The sequence below is a fragment of the Nakaseomyces bracarensis genome (assembly GCF_045282275.1).
Source record: "Nakaseomyces bracarensis strain CBM3 chromosome Unknown Scaff8_0, whole genome shotgun sequence".
Taxonomy (NCBI): domain Eukaryota; kingdom Fungi; phylum Ascomycota; class Saccharomycetes; order Saccharomycetales; family Saccharomycetaceae; genus Nakaseomyces; species Nakaseomyces bracarensis.
Genome location: NW_027263969.1, coordinates 561271 through 586482, shown reverse-complemented (window position 1 = coordinate 586482; position 25212 = coordinate 561271). Strand labels below are relative to the sequence as shown.

The 25212-nt window shown below is 37.0% G+C and overlaps 15 protein-coding genes across 15 annotated transcripts; 10 read left to right on the top strand and 5 right to left on the bottom strand.

The window, feature by feature from the left end:
* Positions 1-43: 43 nt before the first annotated feature.
* Positions 44-436, top strand: CTF8 (Ctf8p; the record flags this gene model as incomplete). Its single annotated transcript, XM_071052283.1, has 1 exon — positions 44-436. The coding sequence occupies one exon, from the start codon at positions 44-46 to the stop codon at positions 434-436; it is 393 nt and encodes a 130-aa protein (XP_070906904.1).
* Positions 437-770: 334 nt separating this feature from the next.
* On the bottom strand, positions 771-2102 carry ERG9 (bifunctional farnesyl-diphosphate farnesyltransferase/squalene synthase; the record flags this gene model as incomplete). The annotated part of the gene is made up of 1 exon (XM_071052282.1): positions 771-2102. The coding sequence occupies one exon, from the start codon at positions 2100-2102 to the stop codon at positions 771-773; it is 1332 nt and encodes a 443-aa protein (XP_070906903.1).
* A 475-nt stretch (positions 2103-2577) lies between these two features.
* PTH1 (aminoacyl-tRNA hydrolase) lies at positions 2578-3123 on the bottom strand (the record flags this gene model as incomplete). Its single annotated transcript, XM_071052281.1, has 1 exon — positions 2578-3123. One exon carries the CDS (start codon positions 3121-3123, stop codon positions 2578-2580), a length of 546 nt encoding a protein of 181 aa, XP_070906902.1.
* A 225-nt stretch (positions 3124-3348) lies between these two features.
* On the top strand, positions 3349-6108 carry DSS1 (exoribonuclease II; the record flags this gene model as incomplete). Its single annotated transcript, XM_071052280.1, has 1 exon — positions 3349-6108. One exon carries the CDS (start codon positions 3349-3351, stop codon positions 6106-6108), a length of 2760 nt encoding a protein of 919 aa, XP_070906901.1.
* Positions 6109-6488: 380 nt separating this feature from the next.
* On the top strand, positions 6489-8990 carry PAT1 (deadenylation-dependent mRNA-decapping factor PAT1; the record flags this gene model as incomplete). Its single annotated transcript, XM_071052279.1, has 1 exon — positions 6489-8990. The coding sequence occupies one exon, from the start codon at positions 6489-6491 to the stop codon at positions 8988-8990; it is 2502 nt and encodes an 833-aa protein (XP_070906900.1).
* Positions 8991-9414: 424 nt separating this feature from the next.
* Positions 9415-10293, top strand: FUB1 (Fub1p; the record flags this gene model as incomplete). Its single annotated transcript, XM_071052278.1, has 1 exon — positions 9415-10293. One exon carries the CDS (start codon positions 9415-9417, stop codon positions 10291-10293), a length of 879 nt encoding a protein of 292 aa, XP_070906899.1.
* Positions 10294-10506: 213 nt separating this feature from the next.
* On the bottom strand, positions 10507-10737 carry EGO2 (Ego2p; the record flags this gene model as incomplete). Its single annotated transcript, XM_071052277.1, has 1 exon — positions 10507-10737. One exon carries the CDS (start codon positions 10735-10737, stop codon positions 10507-10509), a length of 231 nt encoding a protein of 76 aa, XP_070906898.1.
* Positions 10738-11477: 740 nt separating this feature from the next.
* Positions 11478-12278, top strand: ERS1 (cystinosin-like protein ERS1; the record flags this gene model as incomplete). Its single annotated transcript, XM_071052276.1, has 1 exon — positions 11478-12278. The coding sequence occupies one exon, from the start codon at positions 11478-11480 to the stop codon at positions 12276-12278; it is 801 nt and encodes a 266-aa protein (XP_070906897.1).
* Positions 12279-12580: 302 nt separating this feature from the next.
* On the bottom strand, positions 12581-13375 carry SOL2 (Sol2p; the record flags this gene model as incomplete). Its single annotated transcript, XM_071052275.1, has 1 exon — positions 12581-13375. The coding sequence occupies one exon, from the start codon at positions 13373-13375 to the stop codon at positions 12581-12583; it is 795 nt and encodes a 264-aa protein (XP_070906896.1).
* Positions 13376-14404: 1029 nt separating this feature from the next.
* On the top strand, positions 14405-15874 carry RCM1 (rRNA (cytosine-C5-)-methyltransferase RCM1; the record flags this gene model as incomplete). Its single annotated transcript, XM_071052274.1, has 1 exon — positions 14405-15874. One exon carries the CDS (start codon positions 14405-14407, stop codon positions 15872-15874), a length of 1470 nt encoding a protein of 489 aa, XP_070906895.1.
* A 349-nt stretch (positions 15875-16223) lies between these two features.
* On the top strand, positions 16224-19079 carry FAP1 (Fap1p; the record flags this gene model as incomplete). The annotated part of the gene is made up of 1 exon (XM_071052273.1): positions 16224-19079. The coding sequence occupies one exon, from the start codon at positions 16224-16226 to the stop codon at positions 19077-19079; it is 2856 nt and encodes a 951-aa protein (XP_070906894.1).
* Positions 19080-19465: 386 nt separating this feature from the next.
* Positions 19466-20215, top strand: EFM6 (putative protein-lysine N-methyltransferase; the record flags this gene model as incomplete). The annotated part of the gene is made up of 1 exon (XM_071052272.1): positions 19466-20215. One exon carries the CDS (start codon positions 19466-19468, stop codon positions 20213-20215), a length of 750 nt encoding a protein of 249 aa, XP_070906893.1.
* Positions 20216-20848: 633 nt separating this feature from the next.
* KSH1 (Ksh1p) lies at positions 20849-21067 on the top strand (the record flags this gene model as incomplete). The annotated part of the gene is made up of 1 exon (XM_071052271.1): positions 20849-21067. The coding sequence occupies one exon, from the start codon at positions 20849-20851 to the stop codon at positions 21065-21067; it is 219 nt and encodes a 72-aa protein (XP_070906892.1).
* A 1164-nt stretch (positions 21068-22231) lies between these two features.
* SSN8 (cyclin-dependent protein serine/threonine kinase regulator SSN8) lies at positions 22232-23239 on the top strand (the record flags this gene model as incomplete). The annotated part of the gene is made up of 1 exon (XM_071052270.1): positions 22232-23239. One exon carries the CDS (start codon positions 22232-22234, stop codon positions 23237-23239), a length of 1008 nt encoding a protein of 335 aa, XP_070906891.1.
* A 324-nt stretch (positions 23240-23563) lies between these two features.
* On the bottom strand, positions 23564-24949 carry SAM50 (SAM complex subunit SAM50; the record flags this gene model as incomplete). Its single annotated transcript, XM_071052269.1, has 1 exon — positions 23564-24949. The coding sequence occupies one exon, from the start codon at positions 24947-24949 to the stop codon at positions 23564-23566; it is 1386 nt and encodes a 461-aa protein (XP_070906890.1).
* Between the last annotated feature and the right edge of the window lie 263 nt (positions 24950-25212).

Sequence of the window (25212 nt, the reverse complement as noted above, 5' to 3'; positions counted from 1 at the left end):
GTTTATATCGAACAGGTACTGTGTTTATTAATAAGCTTATCAGATGCCATCGGTACCCATAAGTTATGATACGTTGCGGCTTGCGCAATGTGGAGATGAGGTGGATGAGCAAGAACGTACGATAGAGACGCCATTGGGTCGGATGATTGTTGAAATACAAGGTTCATTGGAGCTGCCGTCTGATATTGACTCCAGTAGCGAGTTATACAAGAGTGTTGATGGGCATGATACGGTGCAATTCGGGAACTTGACACTAGAAGATAACAACAAGGCCATATTGTTTGTTGGGAAGAAGCAACGGCTGCTTGGGAAAGTGGTCAAACTCAATCCTCCAGTAGGGTTGTTGAAGTTTAATGATAATGGACAGAATGTGGAACTTCTTGATATAATCGAATATAAAGTTCTTTTCTCGGATAGACCTCTGCCAATAATGTAATATATAGAAATAGCATGATAAGATCATGTATAATTTAAATACTAAAGAACTGGATTCATAAGTTTTTGTTTTTGTTATTTTCGTTTATATGTATTTGTTGGTAAGAGAATCTATATATATAAGGTGTAATTGACCCTTGGGGCGCTTGGGTGCAATAGTGCAATTTGTTATCAAAAGATAATAGTGATAATAAACCAAAATAAAAAATGGATGGTAGAAATAAAAATAGAATAGAACTCGTTATAAATATCTGTTAGTGAATAGGAAAACAAAGGTCATTTCAAGATATTGTGTTTAAAAAAAAAGGATAAAAGTATTCGTTCCATTAGAGGTTCTAGTGAGTAAAGAAGTAGAAACTCAATAATAGACAGAAGACTACACTTAGAGACATGTTAAACTTGTAATCTTCTTCTTGGGCTCTTGGGGCAACTTGTTCATCCCACTTGGTCCTCTCGACAGTTTTCAAGTAAGCCAGAGTTTCTCTTGGCTTGACGCCAGTTGGCAAATTGTCTTGATACATCTCTTCGATAAATTGCTCAATCTTGGCAACTTGGATGTTAAACTTCAAGTAGTTAGGGTCCTCAACTGGTAGATGTTGTTTCATATCACGTAAGTAATATTGGAAAATTTGGACACAACCCTTCAAAGTTCTGGATTTTAGGATCAGATCACAAGTGGTTCCCTTTCTGATCTTAACGTTCTTTTGCAAAACAACTGGGTTGTTAAAAACCTTAGCTAAGGTGGCAATGGCCATAACTTGTGGAATAGCACAAAATTGGAAAGAAGATTGTTCATGAACGGAGCTCAAGTATGTTAAGACATCAATAGCATGAGTCAAGGCGTTAAGAACTAAGTGATTGATACACTCAACACCCTTCTTTGTGTTTTGTGGGTTTCTGAAGTCGGTCAACTTATCAGCGTATTGAGACCATATCTCCTTTGGCCAGAAAGAACGACCGTCGTTTAAATCCTCGGCATAGTCTCTGATAATGTTAGTCTTTTGCAAGAACAAACCCATGCTTTCGTACAATTGGAAGCTGTGCTCACCGTGGTATAGATCATCAGAACCGAAACCTGCCAAGACAATCATATTAGATAAACCGTCACCGACTAAACCGGCAACATAGTGACAGTACTTATCGTAGTCCTTCACAGTTTGTACACCATTCAAGTTGAAGTTCTCATCTTGGATATAATCAGCCATACCGTTACCCATTAGACCGGTAATTCTCTTAATCACCTTCTGGTATTCAGGTTTCAACCTGTGATATTCAGCAAGGATGACAGGGAATTCTGTGAGTACAACACGGTCCTTCTCTTTCAAATCATTACCATCAAAGGACCAATCCCTAGTGTCCAGTTTAGAATCAAACTCACGGAGAGTTTTCACCTTCAATTGGGGTTGAATTGTCATGTCGTCCTCCACAGTATCCAAAGCACGCAAGACCAAATAGAAAATCATAATGACGTTACGTAACTCAGGGTGCAACTCCATGATCACAGCAGCAAAAGACCTAGAAGTCAATCCCAACAATTCGTAACATCTAACCAAACCAGGAGTCTCCTTGGTGTCATTAGTAGTAAACAATGGCTGTCTGATATACTTCAGCTTCAAAGCAGCTTTCAACTCCAATGGATGGGCTAATAATTCCAAGACTTTACTCATAACTTTTTCTTTGAATTTGATTTTTGTGATTAACTGTTTTATAATCAAGTCAATTAACGTCTCTTGTTCTACTTCGCGATTTTTTTAATAACAAGTTTTGAACAATCAATTGGATTATAATTTTTATCTATTTTTTTTTTTTTTGGGACTAATAAAAACTTCCTCAATTGTCGTTTCCCTTCTACAGATGTCCTCTTCCTACTTCGTTTACGTTATTTCCCAAGATAATTTTAATCAAATTAGGGTTCTTTAAGCCAACACCAGAATCCCGTTACATTCGTTAAATGACCTGCCACGGTAGTTTCTAAGAGCAATAGGCATAATAATTAGGGTTTCCATAAATCAGCCTTGGCCGAAAAAAATTTTCTTTATTTTCCAGTGCAACAAGATTTTATAAAGCCCTAATTATTTAGGGTTTGATTTTATGATGTTTTGTATGGTGATGATCATTGATAAAATAAAGTCACACTTGATATTATTGGAGCTTGTCCTTGATCAATTGTAGTGCTCTTGGTATTACAGTGTTGTTTATTATATCTAGTTCCTCTCGGGTGAGCTGGCCCAGGACGTAGTTGGCTACATCTTGCGGGTCCCGGGACTCGGGTCTGCCGATACCTATAGCCAGTTTTTGGAAGGGTATCCCCAGTTTCTGGATACTCTTGAGACCATTGTGGCCCCTATGGCTTGCCCCGGTGTTGCGAAGTTGTAACTTACCTGGTTGCAGACTCAACTCGTCGTGGATCACGGTGAAATCTGTGTTGTGCAGTTTGTTCCAACTGGCGCGCACGCTGGAACCGCTCAAGTTAATGTAGTTCATATCAGACCTAATGAAAGTCAGGCATCCCTTGGTGAGTATGTGTACGCCTTTTGCTCTTGAATATGTCTCTCCCGGAACCAGCAACTCCTTCAATTGGTCCAGCACGTAGAGCCCCACATTGTGCCGACTGCCGCGGTACTGAGGCTCAGGGTTGCCAATACCTGTAAGACACCAATGCTTCCGTAGAGTAGCAGTAAACCTCATGTATAGTCCTTCTTATTATCTAATATCAGACTCTTCGGCACTTTCTTATATGATACCTGCCTCTCTATGAGCTCATATTATTCTTATATAGACAATCCTGAAAGGAAACCGAGATGCCTTATTTTTTAGTAAAACAAATGATTTATCATCTCAAAGAGAAAGAGAGAGAGGATAAAGAGGTGAAAAGGAGACTTTGATAGAGTATAAGCAAGAAAAAGTACAACTATGTTGATTCTGCGAAGGTACTTGCATAGTGCTGACAGTGCCGAAAGAGTGGTTGCTGATATAGCGGCGAAGTATGTCGAGAGGACGAAGTCATTGGAACCTGATTTGAAGATCAAGTCGCTGCCGAAGATCAAGGCTGGCTTTACCAAACGGTATAAGGAGAGGTATTTAGTGCCAAGCAAGCAGTGGCTTGAGAAGAAGTGGAAGGATGGCGAGGGTACAGGGCCTGTATTCAGTGATAGGCCCCAGGTGTTCAGTGAATCGATCATTAACTCCAAGATACTCTCTGAGAAGGTCAAGCAATATGAGAAGATGAAAAAGTTTTCGTTTAATCCTGCTGATTTGATGAAGAATTCGCTGGATAAAGGAGATATTGTCCTTTTGAAACAGGCGCCGAGAGAACTAGCGATGTGTGTTAATTTGCCTGTTTCGACGGCAGATCCGCGCTATACCTTTGCCAAGATTGATGGGACTATAATATATGCACTACGATCTTCAGTATTACTGCGAATCCCAGGCCAACTTCCGCCGGGTGTTGATCAGCTAATTTTACCAGAACATAATCACAAATATGAAAAGATAGGTACTGTTAAGAATTCCATTAGTGAGTTGGAATTGCTACCTACGGTGGCGCGTCAATTAGTGGTGAGCTATACCCCATCTTTCATAACGAAATTTGCTACTGATCAATTACCTATAGTTTTGAAAAAACTGGAATTACTCCATAGGTACTTGCAAGATCCATTAGGGGCCTGGCATATTACATTTATATCATTGACACAGCTTATAAAATCCATGAATGTCGCGAAAGCAACAGATGCTATTGGTGGTGATAAGTACATGCAAGAACTGATAGCAACATACATGGAAAACACCATCGAGCGTATTGACCCTTCGAACTTATTGTCTACCTACCTTGCTATTAAGGAACAACAACAGCAAAATCTATGGGGCTCTATAAATAGAAACTCTGCCCTCTGCTTCCCTACCTCAGTGGCTGTTCTGCCACTACAGTCCTCGCATATTTACTATGAGGAGGTGATATGCAAGCTCAAAGCTAAAAACTTTGCTGAGATACACCGTTTGGCTAAATGTATAAACACTCATGACTATAAGACAATTAATGCGGAATACAAAGATGTGATCAACTTACTAAAAAATTATGCCGCAGGAAATTTTGATACGAATGTGAACGTTTCTACACTAATCAGCAAGCTCTTTAGGTTAACCAACAAATACATGAATAGAGATATCACTAGAGAGCTATGTGATGAACTATTATACCAGATTTCTCCTGATATTAAAAACAAGAACTTAATTCTGAACAATGTAGATTTAGAGCTTCCGGATTCTTCGATTAGAGCAACCAATGAACAACGGCTGTACGAAATGACCGCTGTGTCTAAAATTAATGACACAGCGAGATATGATTTCGGAGACTTGCCAGTGTATTGTATAGATTCAGAAGTTGCTCATGAAATTGATGATGGTATCTCGATTGAGAAACTATCCGAGGATAAATACAGAATATATGTTCATGTTGCTGACCCTGCAAGTTTGTTCCCTGAATCATCAAACTACCTAAAAACAGGTATTATGGATGATATATTGAAAATCTCATTGCGAAGAGGATTTACTAGTTACCTACCTGAGTTGGTTCATCCTATGCTTCCTGAATCTTATTGTAGGGCTACAGACCTGGGAAATGAGGGTAAGAAGACTAATACTATTACCTTTTCACTTGAACTTGATATTTACGGCAAGAGAAAGGTGAATATTGATAAAAAATCCTTTAAAGTACAATTGGGGCAAGTCTCAAGATTTCCCTCTATGACATATGAGAGAGTGGACAGAATACTCAGAAGAGAAGAAGAAGGAGTAGATCCAATAGATTATGATAACTTGCTGGCGTTGAGTGATATATCAAAGAGGTTGCAATATTGTAGGGCTTTGGAAGACAATGCAGTGATCTTTGGAGAGGGTTTCAATCGTGGTATGGTACAACTACAACCTGATGAACATGGGAATTTGACTAGGCCTACTTTTTATGACCAAAACCAAACTGATTCGACTATTCTTGTGTCAGAGTTCATGTTATTAGCAAATTCTCAAACCGGACGATTTTTCAAAAAGAATAAGATACCAGGAATATACAGATGCTATCGGGAGTTGAATTTAGGTCCCGTAGCCTTAAACCAGTATATGCAGCTACAAAAGCAAGCAAAGAATGGTAAACTTCCGGAACTGAAGGACATCACCAAAATTTCCGCGCTACTCAATTCTAGTTTCTATTCGTCGCGTCCCTACCCACACGACATGATCGGTGCAAAGTTCTATATGCAAGTAACATCGCCTATGAGACGTGGACCCGATCTAATAAACCATTTACAGCTGCACAGGTACCTCAAGAAACTACCGCTATGTTTCAACCAGGACCAAATCGACGCGATGGTCTGGCCAATTCAGTCGCGTGCAGACATAATCAAGGACATCAGTCAACGCAGTGCGGTCTACTGGACATTGAAACACCTCGAGGCAAATGAAGCAGACCAGCCACACACCGTAATTGTGACATCGGTACCCCAGGATGGCACTGTGCGTTGTGTCCTTCCAAAGTACTCCATGGCTAGAGGAACATTGTTACTGACACCAAGACAACTAGAGACAGCCCCTAAAATAGGTGATACCGTCCGTGCTTGCAAGATAGATACTATATACCCACTGGATGGTATTCTAACATTAGTGACACCAGAGACATGAAACGGGTAGAACCCTTGTAAATAAATGAAGCATATATAATCGCATTAAATTAATATTTAATATTTAATAATATTAATAATATCACGTTCAACGCTGGTATCTCATGATTTGCTACGTTTTCCTCTGTGGAATTGCTGGTCTCTACGGATGTTTCTGTTATATATCCGGGTAACGAATGAATTGAAAAAAAAATTTTTTTTTTTCGTCCAAAATTTTTTGTTGACGGGATTGTAAGGTGTATGGCAAAAGGATTGTATATCAAAATATAAGTTTACGAAGGGGTTGGTATTCTGTGTCTTGGATTCTAGTTATATGTATAGCTGTTTGTTATTGTTCAATTGGTAACTCACTTTAAGACTTGGTAGAAGAAATTTGGAGAAATGAGTCACGGAAGAAGAGAGGACTCTGCTCTTGATTTTGAGGACACCTATAATGGGTTTGGAGAGCACGATTTAGAAGAGAACGACTATTTGAACGATGAGACTTTTGGTGCTGATATTGACTTAGGTACTGATTTTGATTTTGGGCATCCTAAGCGTGCGCCACAGCAGCAGCAGCAGCAGCAGCCTGCTGCTATGCCGCAAAGGTCCTATGTTACTGCGGCTTCCAGTGGTATTAACAAGCCAGGACAAATGGATGCTTCTATGGATTTGAAGCCTATGGAGTCCTTGTGGGGACAGGAGAGCAAGCCGGAAGAGCATGTTCTATCTATGGAGGAGATTGAGAGGCAGCAACGTCAAATGCAGCAGGCTCCACAGTCTATGCCTATGATGCCACCTAACATGCCACCACCTAACATGATGCCACCGCCACACTATCCAATGCCTGGGTATCAGTATCCGGTGAACATGAACCCTATGTTCCCACCTAATATGGCTATGCCACCAATGCAACAAGGCCAGGCACAACAACCAATGGGTATGTCTCCAATGCAAGGACAAATGCCACCGGTGCAACAGCAGTCTGTACCACCTCAGCATCAGCAACAGCCACCACAATCTCAACCTCAACCTCAATCTCAACCTCAGCAAGCGTCTGGTATGTCCACCCCCCAACAGTCTGTGGTTTCTAGTTCTGCTTCCCCTGTAAAGATGCACCAGCAAATGAGCCAAGAACCAGTTCAGATTCCAGTTCCAGTTCCAGTTCAAGGACAAGTTGGTATGCCTCCACAACAACTTGATCATCAGCAGCAGCAACAGCAGCAACAGCAGCAACAGTACTATCAAAGAAATAGATACAACAACCAGAGAAATGCTAATCAAAGAAGGGAACCATTGACTCCAGAAGAAAAGATGAGACTACAAATTCGTCATGCAAAGGTTGAAAAGATTTTGAAACACGCTGGTTTGATGACCCCAAGAGATAAGGATTTTATCACTCGTTACCAACTATCTCAGATTGTTACTGAAGATCCATACAATGAAGATTTCTACTTCCAAGTTTACAAGATTATTCAACGTGGTGGTGTAGCTGGTGAGAGCAACAAGGGTTTGATCGCTAGAGCTTATTTAGAGCATTCTGGTCACAGACTAGGTGGTAGATATAAGCGTGCCGATATTGCCTTGCAGAGAATGCAGAGTCAAGTGGAAAAGGCAGTAACTGTTGCCAAGGAGAGACCTCAAAAGAATAAAGAGCATGGTGATAGCGTCCGTGAAGGTGTCTTGGGTAAGATCTCAACTACAATGAATAGTAAGGCACCAAGGAGGCAATTAGCTATTCCTTCACATAAATCAAGTGAAGACATATCTTCCAATGAGGATGGTAGGTTGTCCCGTGATTCTACTCCAGCCTTGGAGGAAGTCACAAGAAACCTTGATAACGTTGAAATTGGGACTCAAGCTAGAGCTAGAAGAAGATCTTCTTATGCATTTTCCTCTGTCGACCACAACTCTGTGTTGAGCCGTTCTGGTGGTAGAAAATTTGTTCTTGCATTGATTGAGACAGTCTACGAAGAAGTCCTAGATTTGGAGGCTAACTTGAGAAATGATAAAGGAACTGATAGCACTGCCTTATGGGATGCTCTACATATTGATGATGAGGTCTACGAAGTTTGTCCATTTATTTCTATGTTGTCTTTTGATAAGGGAGTTAAAATTATGCCACGTATCTTCAATTTCCTAAGTAAGGAGCAAAAGTTAAAGTTGCTACAAAAGTTCTTCAGTGAATTATCTCACTTGAATATCATCATTTTAAGTTCCTACAAGACCAATCCAGATCCAAGTGTGTCGCAATTGAAGAAGATGGACTTATTCCAAACCGTCTTCTTGAAAATCATTGTTTCCTTCCTATCATCTAGCTCTAACTTCATTGAAATTATGGGTCTCTTGCTTTACTTGATCAAGAATAACAATGTGTCATTCATTTCGACTTCCAAGATCGGTCTAAATTTGATTACTGTATTGATTTCGAGAGCTGCTCTAATCAGACAAGACTCTAACAGAAGTAACGTATTATCATCTCCTGAAATATCCACTTGGAATGAGATTTATGATAAGTTATTCACTGCTCTTGAGAGTAAGCTATCAGCTGTTTTCCCACCAAATGAATACTGTGAAAAGGTTATTGATATACAAACAAAGTCTTCTAGCATATCCCTCGGTGCTCATCCCGCTGGTAATAAGTTTTATGATCAAGCTTATATATGGCAGTTCTTGGCTTCTTTGGCCCTAAGTGGTAAGCTAAATCACCAACGTATCATAATTGATGAGGTTAGAGACGAAATCTTTGGTACCATAAATACTGCAGAGCAGCTAGGTAAGCTAACTTCAGAAGATCAAAGTAGCTCCTTGTACAGGCGGGAGAAACTATATCAAGACTTGAATTTATTCTTGAATGTCATGGGATTAGTTTCTCGTGATGGTGAGATTATGGAGTTGAAGTGAACAATCTTGTAACTATATCACGAACTTTTTATTATAATTAATTACTAAAAAAACAAAAAAAAATATAAAAAATCATTTAAAAAAATTAAAATATATCACTTCATTTGAATGTCATAGTGTTACTTAGCACATTAAGGAAACTTGTCATATAATCTTTTACTTTTATAATCCGTTAGATAGTTTTTAACATTTTTTTTAACACATAGAATATACAACAACCATAAAGTTAACATACAAGTTAGACGTAATTCAAGCTATCAGCTCTCTGTTACGATAAATGATAAGTCTAAATTGCATGACTTGCGTGAGTAGTGATTACATTTTTCCTAACGGCTTAAAATGAGATGCCCTTAAATTACACAACATATTTATTGATTTGCCACAATACCATTTCAAAAGCCCAAATTACTCTATTGATATAAATATGACACTTCAGAATAATATAGAGTTTGCGATTAGCCATGTGGTAGAATATTTAAATAAGGTGGTTAATCTAGACGTGGAAGTGGAAAATTGGACTAAGAGTGAGGTGCAAAGAGTTTCTATTAGGTGTAGGTCATCTAACGCAAAATATGGGCACCTAAACATAGTTGGAGTAGAGACCATTCCAAAGCAGCAATGTCTGATTAGTTTTTTGACTAAAGATGATAGTTTAGCACAGTTCATGCTGAATTATAAGATCGACTTGCTAATAAATGAAGCAACTAAATACCCATTAGATTATGAGGAGTACATTGATAAGAATCCTGAAGAGTTCAGGAAAATAATGGATAACATATCCACGAAGATAGAGGTAAAGGCCATTGCTCGCCAATTTCAACAGGATTTGAAAGCGACTGATCAGTCTCAAATGGAAGGATATCTTAGGGATCCAATACGTGATGATCCACTGAGATTGCCTACTGCTGGATCAGAAAGGAGACTGATGGATGACAGGCCTGGATTTGATGACGAATACGAAATACAAAGGCAGAGAAATGAGGATTTAAGACCTGGAGGTAGTGACCTGGGGAACTATGGTGATAGAGATTTATATCCTACTGGAAACAGGTATCCTGATCTAAACAATCCAGGACAGATGCCAGGTTTGCCTGATACTTCAGGTGGTATGATCTTTGACCCTTTCAGTGGAAGAAATCAGCAAGGTCGTGAACCAGCCGTAAAACCTCCAGGCTGGATGCCTGGTGCTAAATTTGATGATCCATATGGAAGACCACCTCCAAGTTTCCCAGGTTCTGGATTTGGTCAAGGAAGCGGCTTTGGTTCCGGTTCTGGTGGCTTTGGTTCTGGTGGTTTTATTTAGAGAAAGGTATAATACATATTATTTTGAAAATGTTTAACTAAATTTTATAATAAAGTTTGAGACAAAGCGCATTTACTATATTTAAAAAGTGCAGAATGTTATATATGTTAACCCATGTATATGGTTTCTATTGTTTTTTTCTGTCGAAAAATACCAATTCCGACATATGATTCTTGGCCTATTTTGAATACTCCCGTTCACTTTCAATTGTTTTTACTTATTGGTATACACTACCAGCGTGTTGCCATCCTTTTTATAGAGATGTACCAGCAATGAGCCCTGCTCAAGAACCGCTAATCCATCTTCATTAACTGCAGTCTTTGCCAAATAAGGGATATCCGATGTCTTATCTTTAGCTAGTCCGTCTGATACTATCAAGTTGTTTTGGTCATCGAATGTCATCAACCCGACAGCGCCAGGCAGGGTGTCCGAAAGTTTTGCCATTATCACTATCTTTCGGTTCTAATTACTTTCCATGCCTAAGTGTCTAAACTGTGCTTTAGTTACTGTCTATGTTCCTTTTTTTTCACCTTCTAAAAGCAATGAAAAAATTGAAAAATTAGTGCTATCCCAGCTATTGGAGTGAAGAGACCAAGTACATATTATAAAGATACTTTATTTAAGATACTTATTATTATAGTACTTGTTGTTAATATCAAGCAATAGTAAAAACCATATAAGCTCTTACATTCAAACCTACAGTTTACTAAAGATTTTATCAATCACTGCTGTAAAAATGAAATTTATGTTTTGGTCATCGATTGGTTTACAACACAGAAAAGATAAAAATCATATAGAGATTACCTCTGAATAATAGAGATATATGCAATAAAAGATCAATTTACTACTTCCCACAATGCATTATATAATATGATAAACTTTTAAATAATCACTCTGTATAAAAACTAGTTGGCACTCCTCCCGGAAGTTCACCCAATGATTCAGTTTTAATACAATATTTCAAACTCCGTGCAACATTTTCTAGGAAAATGACGTATTTCCACTGTTTTTGCTATTTTAGAAAACCAATTAAATGTACACGACAGTGGTTAAGACTGTTTCTATTATAAGAAGGGGTTTATTTATTATAACATTTTATAAACCTCTTTATAGCAAACCATACATTATCTATTGTTATTATATGGGGCAATAGTTCATTTCGATTAAGATCAATTATTATACACATGGAGATAGACAATATACTGGGTTTCATATATGTGTCAGCATGGTCTGTATCTATGTATTCACCCCTGATTACCAATTGGAGACATAAGTCAGCCAGAGCAATGTCTACAGATTTTGTTTTGTTGAATCTGACAGGGTATTTTTATCTGGTTTGTTCGCTGACCCTCCAGCTTTACAAATGGCTTCCAGAGAAGCCAGACGATACAGTAGAGAGACCCAAGCTTAGTGGGTTTGACTACTGTTATTGCTTACATGGGTTTTGTCTAACGGCTATTATGACTACCCAGCTTTTTTACGGTCGTGAGCTTTGGGGTTTTACGGATGAGTACCGTGGCAGAATGAAGAAAATATACAAGAGAGTTCTGATGATATCGATCTTCACCTTCTGCTTAGTGACATTGCAATTTGTATACGACAATCGTGTTCTTGGGTGGGATAATTCCCGGACACTAATTTACTGCAACAAACTGTTCTTTCTAAAAATTACCATGTCCCTAATAAAATATATTCCACAAGTACTGCATAACTATGAGAGAAAATCGATGAAGGGTTTCGCCATATCTGGTGTGTTCTTGGATATTACTAGTGGTATTGCGTCCATTATACAGCTTATCTGTCAAGTACTGAAGGACACCAATATAAATCTTGACGTTATTGTCTCGAATTTCGGTAAAGTTGGTCTTGCTCTAGTAACATTAATGTTCAATTTTATTTTTATTTCTCAATGGTTAATATACGAAAAGACATCGAAGGGTAATGAGCACGAATCTCTAGGAAACAAAGAGAAACAAATGACATAATAGGATCAGAATTACATATTACACAGAATAAAATAAAAATATAACCAACAACACTATCTATAACCTGAATTCTAGGATAACTCTACCATTATGGACAATGTTTCTTAACAAAGGACAGATAGGAATTAAAAAAAACAAACACAGAGAACATTTAAAATGAGTCTAAATTCTAAAAAACTAACAAACAAACAGAACAAATGAACAATACAAAAATAATTTATAAATTTCCAATTTTTTAACACTGCGTACAAACATTCCTTAATAATCGTATTGGCAAGGCGACATTGAATTTCTCTATAATATTAATCCATTATCATAACACCTTTCAGAGCATCACTTTCGACAAACCAGGACACCCTACCTGTAGCACTCTCACTAACAACAGTGCTAGGCAACCCACAAGTAGGTGCTTCTACTATTTTTTTCATGATCGAAGCATTTTCTTTACCTGTGACTGCAAATATTATGCAACTTGCATTACAAATTACAGGTATGGTCATAGAGATTCTATTTGCAGGCCCATGAGGAGCATTAGTAACTGGAATAACCCATGCCATATCTTCCCTCAAATGGTCTTGAAATTGAGGGAATAGTGAGGCAATATGTCCGTCTGGTTCGCATCCGAGAAGTATAATATCGAAAGTCGGTAAACGTACGGAGTCCCTAGATGCAAAATTTTGTATTAATTTCTTTTCATAATTATCAGCAACAGCTTGTGGATTATTTATTACCGCTTCTTCAATGTGGTATATCTGTGGCAAGGGTGAATTGACGGCAATCAGAGGATCGATAAGCCTCTCTTTTAATCTTCCATAATTACTATAAGATGAATGGAACGGAACTAGACATTCATCCACTAAGAAGACATCCCAATTTAACCAATCTATCTCATCTCTTCTTTCAAGAAGCGCCTCTGGGATACTATTGAGCAATTGTCCACTCGACAATGCAATACGAAACTTCTTAAGTCTTTTAGATTTTTTCTTCTTTAGCTCCGGTTTCAGCTTTGCATTTTGACTTTTAATTATCTCTTGTACAGTAGCTGCTGCTACATGATCACCACTTTCGAAAGTGATTAATTTAGGTGCTGTAGTCATTTTTTAAAGTTTTTTTATTTTGAATTTATTTGTACTATTTTTTTTTTTTCCCCTTCTATACTTCTCTTCTTGTAATATTATATCCCGATTTTTTATTTATATATATTAATATATTATAAAGATATTTGATCTCAGTATTAAATATTATTTGTTTATTAATATGAGTATGTTACGGAAACTAAAGAAAAAAGGGTTATGAAGATATCAACCTCCTGATTACCAATAGATTGAGATACGAAAATGGGTTCAATAAGCTCCCTAAGGGCCTTGTCCCGTACAGTTATCCGTTCTACTCCACTTTCCCGAGTTCTCTATTACAAAGAAATAGAAAAAGAAATACAGTTTTCTAGAACCGTTTTCATTTCTTTCACTATAGTTTATACTTACACTATTTTACGGAGTATGATTATCTTATAATATCTCTTTCATATGCCCGCTTACGTCATTTCTAAAATCAATTATCTCAATTCTTAGAAACCATCGCACAAACTCTCACCCCCCATTGTATCTCAAAGGAAGAAATAAGAAAAGGTGTAATTGCCGTATCCCCAGGGTGGGGCCACAGAGAAGCCCAGAGAACCAGAAAAGCATAGAAAATCTTGGATCTTCTTCTATACTTTTTTTTTCTAGAAAATGACGTATAGATGAAATTCTACATGTTGAGATGTGTCAGAAACACACCACAACTAAAAGTTAGCTGGGAATATGAGAGAAACGGGTCAAGAAGAACAACCACGGTCGTAACTATATTTTTCTTATCATTTGTGATAGTACCAAATGGTTCACATTCTAGCAGAGTAGGAAAGGAAATTGTCACTGCAACTACGTAGAATTTCACTACGTGGAATTTCACTTCGAAAAAAAATTTTTTTTTTTTCATTCTGTTCAAGTAACAAAGAAAATAAAAATCGCTGAGATGAAGTGAAATGAGATGAGCTGAGATAAGACTTGTCAGTAAAAAAAAAAATAGTCATAGTATATAGTCTTTAATTAGGGGTATATAACAAAATTGAAAATCATAAGCATATAATGAATTTCTATAGGGATAGTACATGGGTGTTAGAGTTCCTAGAATCTGAGGTTGAGAAGAAAGGTAGAGTTTCCGGATCATTACAGACCATTGTTTTGTCATGTTGTAAGCGGTATAAGATCCAGACCAACCCTAAACATATATATGCCATCGTTTCCTCATGCTGGAAGTACAAACCGTATTTGGAGAAAATCATGAAGAAGTCCGGGATTTTAACGGCAATTCCAAACAAAAAAGGTAAGCCTGCATATTCAAGGTTAACACTGTTGTTACTATGTCATGATTTGTTACTTTCTAAGAGTAAAAGGATACAGATGGGGAAACATCCCATCAAGGAATACGTTTTGAAGTATAGAACAACCTTGAAAGGTGAACTAGTCAAACTGAAGGTCAAGATGAAAGTCTCTGATCTCTCTCAACTTGTTGACACCACGGAATCTGGTGACGATATCACTCCAGTACGATGGATCAGAATTAACCCTCTAAGGATCCATAACAATGATACTTCAATTGTCTTAAAGGAACTACTGAAAAAATTCCCAAATAAGGTTAACTCTTGGAAGGATGTTATACCTGGATCAATTTACTTTGATGAGTTTATTCCAAATCTGTACGGAATCCATCCTAGCGATAAAATCACTTCCCATGAGCTATATAAACAAGGCAAAATCATTATCCAAGACAGGGCGTCATGTTTCCCAGCTCATATTTTGAACCCAAGCTCGGACGATATAGTTATAGATGCATGTTCCGCTCCAGGTAACAAAACCACCCATGTCGCTGCTCACATATACGGATCTACTCCAGACAGTAGAAGCGATACTGTTCAAATATATGCCTTTGAGAAGGATCCAGAGAGAGCTAAAATATTACAAAAAATGATCAAGACAGCAGGGTGTAGTAGGAATATTGAAATCAATGTCGGTGATTTTACTACTCTAGCTAAGCCTGAACAATTTAAGAATGTCACAGGATTTATTTTAGATCCAAGTTGTTCTGGAAGTGGTATATTTGGTAGAAAGACAATTGATGCCCTCAATAATCAAAAGGATTCTAACACCGAGGAAGTACCAGAGGAGGATGATAATACCGACGAAGTAAAGGATGAGCAACTGCAAGAAAGGTTAAATAAATTAGCATCTTTCCAATTTCAAATTGTGAAACACGCTATGAGTTTCCCGGACGCTAATAAAATAGTATACAGTACTTGTTCAATCCATAGTGAGGAAAATGAAAAGGTTGTTATTGATCTATTGTTAGACAAAAAAGTTAAAGAATGGGGCTGGCGTGTTGCCCCAAGGGAAAAAAGCATACCAACTTGGTCCAGAAGAGGGTTTAAGGATGAATTTAAGGAAGTATTTACTGATAAAACTGATGAAGAGTGCCAAGCTTTAGCAGATGGCTGTATAAGAGCCTTACCAAAAGAAGACGGTGGTATCGGATTCTTTGCTGTTTGTTTTGAACGTTAATATCATTCTATATATAATATGCTAAAAACCTCTACTTAAACATAGTGCATATATTTGTACTCTTTATTCTATCTTCATTATAAATAAAACTGGTTATGTCAAAATTCTATTTGAAAGCTTGTTTCTTTCTTTTTTTTTTTTTTTTTTTTTGTACGCTATGAATTTGATTTTTTCTATTTTTTAATTCTTTTTTTTTTTTTGCAGCTATAGCGATGAGCTTCATTTAAAGTATATTATTGAAATGAAAGTGACAGAATTATTGAACCTTCATATTTAATATAACTCTATATTGCTTTCGAATAGCTCCTCAAATCAATATATTTGCTACCTTAATTCAAATTTTGACTTGATGGTTAATGGACAGTCTGAGAGTGAGGGGCCTGAATATCGTCATTATGAAGATCATCCGGATAATAGCTCTCTTGTTATAGGGTTATCAGATGAAGATGAATCTGATGCGGTGGATGAACACGAAGAAGTGTACGATAATGACATAGATAACAATGAATTAGAAGATATAGCATACTATGAAAAGGCTGTGCAAGAAATAGCAAAAGGTGATACATACACATGTTTGATCTGTACTGTTGAGATGGACTACACATGTAAAATGTACGCTTGTGAGAAATGTTACAGAATCTATGACTATGACTGTATTAGAGAGTGGGCCGTTAAATCGACATCGAAGCGTGCCGACAGAGTATGGAAGTGTCCAAATTGTTTTTTTACTAAGAAACAAATTCCTAAAGCAAACCGTGCCACTTGTTGGTGTGGAAAGACTGTGAATCCCGAACCTAATGAGTTAAATCCTAATTCCTGTGGTCAAACTTGTAATGCAAAAATTTGCCCCCATGGATGTTCCAAAATATGCCATTTGGGTCCTCATCCTGATTGTACGAGAATGCTGACTATTGATTGTCACTGTGGTAAGTCCCAGGAATTAATAACCTGCTTTCAACGAAAGAACTTTAAAAAAGGATACAGTTGTGAAAGTGTCTGTAATAAGCTGCTTCCTTGCGGCATACATAGGTGTAGGCGTAAATGCCATTCGGACTTCTGCGGTGGCTGTCCTGAAAAGATAAAAAGCAATAATGCTAAACAGAAGTTACTATGCTATTGTGGAGAAACGGAAAAGAAAGAAATGGTTTGTAAAGATCTAAAGTTCCCAAAATCAGGCGCCTATTCTAAACATGTAGACGGTACTAAGTGGGTCGGATTATTTGCCTGTAATAAAATCAGAAGTATTCCATATAATTGTAATGAACATAAATATCTCGAAAAATGTATTGCACCACCATCCATACCTGGTAAACGTATGTGTGAATTTTCTCCCAAGGTATTAAAAACATGTCCATGTGGGAAGTCTGGTTTAGAGGAATTATCGGCACCGAGAACTAAATGTACTGATCCTATTCCGACTTGTGGACAAGTTTGTGGGAAGATGCTGAAATGTGGAAAACATAAATGTCCTTTTGAATGTCATACTGGAGACTGTATGGATCCGTGTACTATAGCTGGAAAGAAGAAGTGTGCATGTGAACAACGTACATTCCTTACACCATGTGGCTTTAAAGACCATCCAAATTGTAATCTGAAGTGTGAATCATTAATGTCATGCAGGAGACATCGTTGTTTGGAAAGGTGTTGTCCAGGTAGGCCTAATGCCGAAAAAAGACGTAAAGAAACAACATTCGGATCCAGAGATTTGGCTGACGAATCCTTAGTTGAAGCAGAGCATATTTGTCTAAAAGAGTGCAATTTAATGTTGGCCTGTGGTATACATAAATGTAAAAGAAAATGTCACCCAGGTAAATGTCCGCCATGCATTGAAAGTGATTCTAATGATTTAGTGTGTCCATGTGGAAAGACTGTTATCGAAGCACCTGTAAGGTGTGGTACAAAGCTTCCTCCATGTCCACATCCATGCATTAAAGTTGTTAGAGGTGAAACTGAATGTGGTCATAAGCCTATGCCACATGACTGTCATCCGCTCGATATACCTTGTCCAGATTGTACTGAGACGGTTTATAAGCCATGTAAATGTGGAAAAGAACAAAAAGTTCGAACAGTTTGTTTCATGAAAGATGTCTCTTGTGGAAAAATATGTGGTAAAAAACTAGACAGATGTCACCATAAATGCCAAAAGAAATGCCATGTACCTGGCGAATGTCAGACTACTTGCAAACAAATTTGCAGAAGGCCAAGAAACTACTGTAATCATACATGTCCGAAACCATGCCATGGATTCAGCGAGTGCCCTGATCTACCTTGTACTGGGTTAATGAAGGTAAGCTGTTCATGTGGTCGTATAGAAAAGGAAGTCGTTTGTGGCGCCAATTCTCAGAATAAATGTGCATTTGACACCACCATTATACCATGTGATGAAGAGTGTGCAGTCCTGAAAAGAGCTATGCAATTAAAGGAGGCATTTGGAATAGTTGACAAACCTATTAATTCACATGACGATGAGATTGAAAGGTTGAAAAATGTTATTGATACGGCCACTGCATTTACGGAATTGGAATTGCCATTTACTGAACCGGTGATCGCCACATATATGAGACATGAAACTTGGTGTGGTGACATAGAAGACACGCTGAATAAGTTAATAGATGATGAAAGCAGATCTAGCTTGCATTTCAAACCAATGAAACCTCCTCAAAGATATTTCATTAGGGAGTTGGCCAAGGCGTATAACTTGTATTCTGAATCACAGGATAGAGATCCAAATCGTTCTGTATTTGTGAAAAAACAATTGGACAATAGCAGCTATAAGCCACCGATAAGTATCGCAGATGCTGTTCCGATTTACGAATCTTTCAAGCTCCTACAAAAGGAAAAGAAACAAGCTACATTTGAAGCTAGAGCTACAACAAAGCTAATTAATATCACGCCTGATTTGACCCCCGAACCCATGTCCTTAGTTAAACACAACGGATTCTTGATTAAGAATGTCTCTGAGTTCACCACAATAGAGGACCTCCAGAATTTATTCAACAACTACTTGAAGCCAACTTTAATTGTCAACCCTCAATACAAGCTGGATAAGGGCAAGAAAGAAGCTATCATATATCCTGAAAATTATCAAACTATATCTGTTAACGTAGAACGGGATCTAGAGACACTAGTAGGCCATTTCGATGTTCTTTTGAAGGAAAGTTTCCTGGCGGACTCCATCGAACTAACCCGTATAGATGGAGTTTGAAAAGTAATGCCACACATTTGAATCTTTTATTTTATTTCACAAAACACATAATTGTCAATTATCAAAACTAAGACAATCTCAACTATTCCTTATTTTATTATATTATGTATAACAACTAAAATGATCGATGGATTTGCTTAGCTCATCACATCAGGCCCCTCCCCACCAATATATTTCAATCCCGCGGGGTTTTCTTCGTACTCGCTTAGAATTCGTCGAAGAGGTGGAAGTCATTTTGGATCTCGCATTGTTGGAAAAAATTTCCTGCAAGCGTAAATCATTTAATATTTAAAAGGAATGTGTGTGGTGTTCTAATTAATTTTTATTCTAGCTTTTTAATCCAAGTCAGTCTCTCTATTCAGACCAGTATACAAACAGAGAAAGTCATGGAGGATATATTTGGTTTTGGTGATTTGGTAGAGAGTAGGCCTGTAGAGCATCTCGGTGATTCTGATCTCAGTTTCGATGGGCTGTTGGAACCGGGGCTTAAGATTCATGAAGATGGAGGTGAAACTGGTTGTGGTGGGAAAGTCTGGATTGCTGGTGAGTTATTATGTGAGTTTATTCTTGAGAAGTCAAATAAGAGTGGGTTGCTGAATAAATGGGTTCCGCAATCATCTCAATTCCAGAATGTGTTGGAGCTAGGTAGTGGTACTGGTCTTGTCGGTTTATGTGTCGGATTATTATCCAAAAACATGTTTGACAAGAATATTAAGACCTATATCACAGATATAGACCAATTGGTCCCTTTAATGGAGAAAAATATCGATCAAAACATTGTTGGAAAGGATGTGATCGCAAAAGAATTGTGGTGGGGCGAGCCTCTTCCAATCGAGTTTGAGCCTTCCAGAGATACACCAACTTTAACACAACATCTTGACTTAATCTTGGCTGCTGACTGTGTGTATTTGGAAAGATCTTTCCCACTGTTGGAGAAGACATTATTGGATCTGACGGAAGGGAACAACCCACCTATGATTCTGATGAGTTATAAAAAAAGAAGAAAAGCTGATAAGCATTTCTTTCAGAAAATCAAGAAAAACTTTGATGTTGTTACAGTGAGTGATTTCGAAAAATATGATAGTTATTTGAAACAACGTACACACTTGTTTCAACTAGTTCGTCATATCAATTAATGTTTTTGTTTTTTGTTTCTCTAACGAAAAGGAAACTCACTTGATAATCATTTGCTCTTAACTATTCCCTACATTATGTAAGGTAACAATCGTCTCTGCTATTTTTTTTTTGTAAGGTATTTATGTGATATGAGGCCCTCATTGCATTCCTATTGAGCTTGCATTCGACCATTAATTTTTTTGAACTTGACTTAACATGACCTGTAACGACATATCTTTGTTTAACATTATAGCATTTGTATAGATTATCTTCTGATCTTTATATATATTTCAACCATTAAAAACAACCATTAAATATTTAGTCCATTTAAAGGTTATCTCTGTTTAAACACTGCTCACGTGATTTCGAAACTAAATCACGAAATTATAAAAAAAAAAACATAAAAAATGACAGGAAAAAAAATAACCGAAAATAATTAATACATATTATTACAGTTAGGAGTTTAAGTAATTTGTATAATTAAAGGGTAGATTGTTTTATCTTCTTCTAAGGACAAGAACTTTACTCAAGTAAAGATTTACTACAATATTTTGCCCCACTTTTTGAGCTTCAATATCTTTGTTCTTTTCTGAATATAAGTATTACAAGATAAAAATAAGGAAAAACAACAAACGGAACTTTCTAATTTCATAATGTCTGCGTTATTTAATTTTGCTTCTCTGTTACAAGTTCTACTTTTACTAGTGTGTTCATGTACATATATTCATACACAATGGCCATCTCTACTCGATAGATATAAGAATCATGACATACTGGGGATGTTTTGGAAAATGGCTCGTATTGGTGAAAGAGCAAGTCCTTACGTTAGCATTGCCTGTATAGCGATGGCCATCAACCAATTCAAGAGTTAGAATACATATATGTAGAAATTAATAATATAGTTGTTTTGCTTTTTTTTACGCTAAAGATATTTTAAGTTCATATCGTTAAGGTAATATTTTTACTAAGAGATTTAATTTGAGTATATCAGTTAAAGTATTAGCAAGTCTCTTCCATGCTATTCTATCTATTTGTATAGCTCAGAGCTTGACTCTATGTTGCATTAGTGTTTCATCATTTCAAATTAAATTAAAAAAAAAAAAGAAGCAACTTATTCTATATCTTCTCATCTGAGTAAGATCTAAAATAAGTTAGTAAATGGTTTGCAGTTTGGCATATTTGACTATGCAAAATTCCCAGTTTAACATAAACCAGAATTTTCAAACTGTTAGAAAAAAAAGGGGGGTGAATCCATTAGTCGAGAGAGTAAGCTCCATTGGGTTACGTTAACTGAGAATTCAAAGTTTGCACATCGAATTCTTGTAGTAAAACGCAATCGTCATAACTATGGTTTGAAACCCATTTGGGGATTTCAGTACCGAAAAGATACAACCGTGAGTACGAAGACCCGCGGGACTGTAGATAAAGTGGATGAATCCGCTTTACCAATGAGTTGATTTAAACATTTTAAATAAATTTTTAAATCTCATTACGTTTTCCGCATACGACCAGGTGGGAGACTTTCGACCCGAAGCATCAGAGAGTAAGAATGTTCTTCCTCCTTATGCAAGCTTCGATGACAGACGATTCTTCGACCATGGATTGGGTTACATAAAAGAAAACTAATATATAACATAAAAAGAGAAAAAAGAAGAAGAAAAGAAAGTATTTCTGAAAAGTATAAATAAAAATTACTTTATTGATATTAAAGATCATCGCTATTTATATAGCCAACAACCAAAAAAAAATTTTTAATTATTTTTCAGAAGACCTAATTATCGTTCACAATGACTATTAGGGTTTTCGGGTGAGGGAAGTAGGGAAGCCCTTTACCTGGGTAGATACTACTAGTACATATTGAAGGAACAGTAAATCAAATGATTAACAATGCAATGATTGAGTCTAAATGCAACAGACTTATGTTCATGAAACAAAGGAACAAGTACTTTGATCTGCGGTTTTAGTTTCTTCCTTTTCTTAACTAGTTATTGTGCTAGGCGACTCACAAGACAGAGAACAGTCACCCGAATCTGAACATGTCTGGGAGTTATTGGACGTCAATGCAGAGGCAGAAATGGCAGCATACAAAAGCAAGTCTTGCACGAGATCGGCAGAAATTGTGGATGATGGAATGTCAATTGTTTCCGCAGGGTTTAAACATCATTGTTGATTCGAAACCTAATTCAGCAGATGGAAGTAATGCTAATAACGGTAACGGGAGCAGGTCTCACCTAGTGGCTACCACTAAAAATATACCGATAACTCATAGAGATTTACACTACGATAAAGATTACAATCTAAGGATATACTGTTATTTTTTGATTATGAAATTGGGCAGAAGACTTAACATAAGACAGTATGCTCTGGCTACTGCTCACATTTACCTGTCGAGGTTTCTTCTCAAAGCATCAATTCGCGAGGTTAACCTTTATTTACTGGTGACTACATGTGTGTATCTGGCTTGTAAAGTGGAAGAATGCCCGCAATATATTAGAACATTGGTAAGTGAATCGAGGTCATTATGGCCAGAATTTATACCACCTGATCCTACTAAAGTAACTGAGTTTGAATTTTACCTCATAGAAGAATTGCAGAGCTATCTGATAGTTCATCACCCATATAAATCAATGGAACAAATTGTCGAGGCCCTAAAGGATGCCCCATATAAATTGAATCTAAGCTCAGATGATTTACAAAACTGTTGGTCGTTAATTAACGACAGCTACATTAATGACGTTCACTTAACATATGCTCCTCATGTGATAGCGATTGCTTGCTTATTCATTACCATTTCAATTCAAGGCTCCAATACTAAAGATCTTTCTATGACATCAGCTGTATCAGAAGTGCTTAAATCAGATGCAGCACTGACGCCGCAACAGGAAACCTTCTTTAGGTTTTTGGCTGAGTCTCATATTGACTTAGAAGAAGTGATGGATACTATTCAACAGCAAATAATTCTATATGATCATTGGGATCGTTATCATGAGCCATGGATAAAATATCTTTTGCATACTCTATATTTACGACCTGCATCTACTTAGAATTGTAAATATGGGGTAGAGTTGTCTATCAATACAAAACAATATAATGTTGTTTTTATTATACTTAATGGACTCCACCGTAACTGTGGAACTTAAGTAGAGCATTTAGATAGAGGCATATCTAGTTAATAAATTCATTGTTAGTTCTGTAACTAGACAGAATTATCGTGTTTAGAGAAAAAGAGAATCTACTGTCTGTGTTTTGGTATATAAAATTTAATAATATTATTATCTAAGAGCATTTGAGTAAATTTACATGATACATTGTAATTGATGTGTTGCTAAAATAAGATGGGAAGATATTATAATGGTTTGCCTCGCAATTTACAGGAATGTCATTCCCAAGCCAAACTGAAAACCTTTCCTGAGGGAGTCGTTCGTCGATGCTGTTACAGGTAAAGAAAAGTTCAGTTCGAAGCGAGCAACAGGATGCCGTAGAACTATCCCCATCCCAACTGACGTGGAGTGTTCTTGACATAATGCATTGAATGTGTCCATTGCGCTTTTGTTTTGGTGATTGATTAATTTACCGCCATTGAAAAACCAATGTAATCTGAAATGTGAGTCTGAGATTTTTTTGATTGGAAGTCTGCTAAACAAACTTATTCCATAACTCAAGAATGTATCACCACCAATAGCATCATGCAAATCCTTAGGACCTACACCAAAGCTTTGGAAACTTCTAATATCATTTGGGCCTCCATTCATATATTTATCATTTATGTGAAGGTCTTTTTCTCCAGGATGAAAATTGCCAATATAACCACCTTTTAAAGTAGTAGAAAGGGTAATGAAATCATGTTTGAACCAACTTGAAACTTTGTTCAGTTCAAATTGGCTCTTCCAATATTTACCTAACGCAACTTCGTTATTTAGTTTCAATAAATTACCCCTATTTGGGGCCATAATGCTGTCCCTGTTATCGATTGCAAAAGAATGGCCAATAGAACTTTTAAAATCAGTGCCAGCCTGATACAGTAGGGAATCAGAAGCAGTATCAGAAGTTACCTTAGTTGTCCTTGTAACTGCTTCATAGAACCATTCTTGGTTAATCCTTTGGGCGTTGTTACCAAGTTCACTTTTAACACTCATTCTCCCACCATTAAAACTTAAATCTAGCGGGCATAAATCCCCTAAATTTCTTGAGTTCTTGTAGATGTTCATATCAACTACATGAAATGGGTTGACAGGTTTCACGAATGATGCTAAAATAGAAGAGTTCTTAGCTGTACCCTTCAAAATATCCAATTTCAGGGATTCACCATTGCCAAATATATTCTTCAATTGAAACTCTAAGTAACCTTCACCCTCATTATTACCAACATTTGTACCTGTTTTAGCAATTAGCTTTTTAACAGGTAAGATATTTAGCTGCGATACGACATCAATAACTGGTATTGGATTATCACTGCTAGGCGCCTCCAACTGAGCATAACTGCTGAAGTTTTGATAAACATCTTGAGCCAAGCCATGCTGTACCAACTTTGTACTCAATAGGTCTGCATTCTTCACAAGTTGCTTGAGAGTAGTAGCTTGTAAAATTGTATCATCCAGGTATTTTTGTAATGTATGACTCTTGATCGTCTCTGTACCATTAGAAACAACACCAACAACACTGATAGGTGTGTCTAAATTTTTATTTAGCAAACCGTTTTGGAAATCTTGAAACTTTTGAATCTGGGCTTCCAATTCTTCTGAAGTAGCATCCATTTTAGTGTGATATATGATAGAGCTGTATGTAGTTATCGTTCCGTGTATCCTAAAACTGATTCTAAAAAAAAACTTAGTATCTAATTTCTAAAATATGAGAAAGATTTGCACCTAAATATCAACTTCAATAGTTTAGAGACTAAGATGATTCAATCTCCCTTAAGAACCCTCGTCGACAGAAGAATTTTATCAAAGCATTCCCTTAATTTTTTTGGCAACGGCTGTTTTCTGCAAGTGAAAAAAAAATTAACTAAGAAAAATTA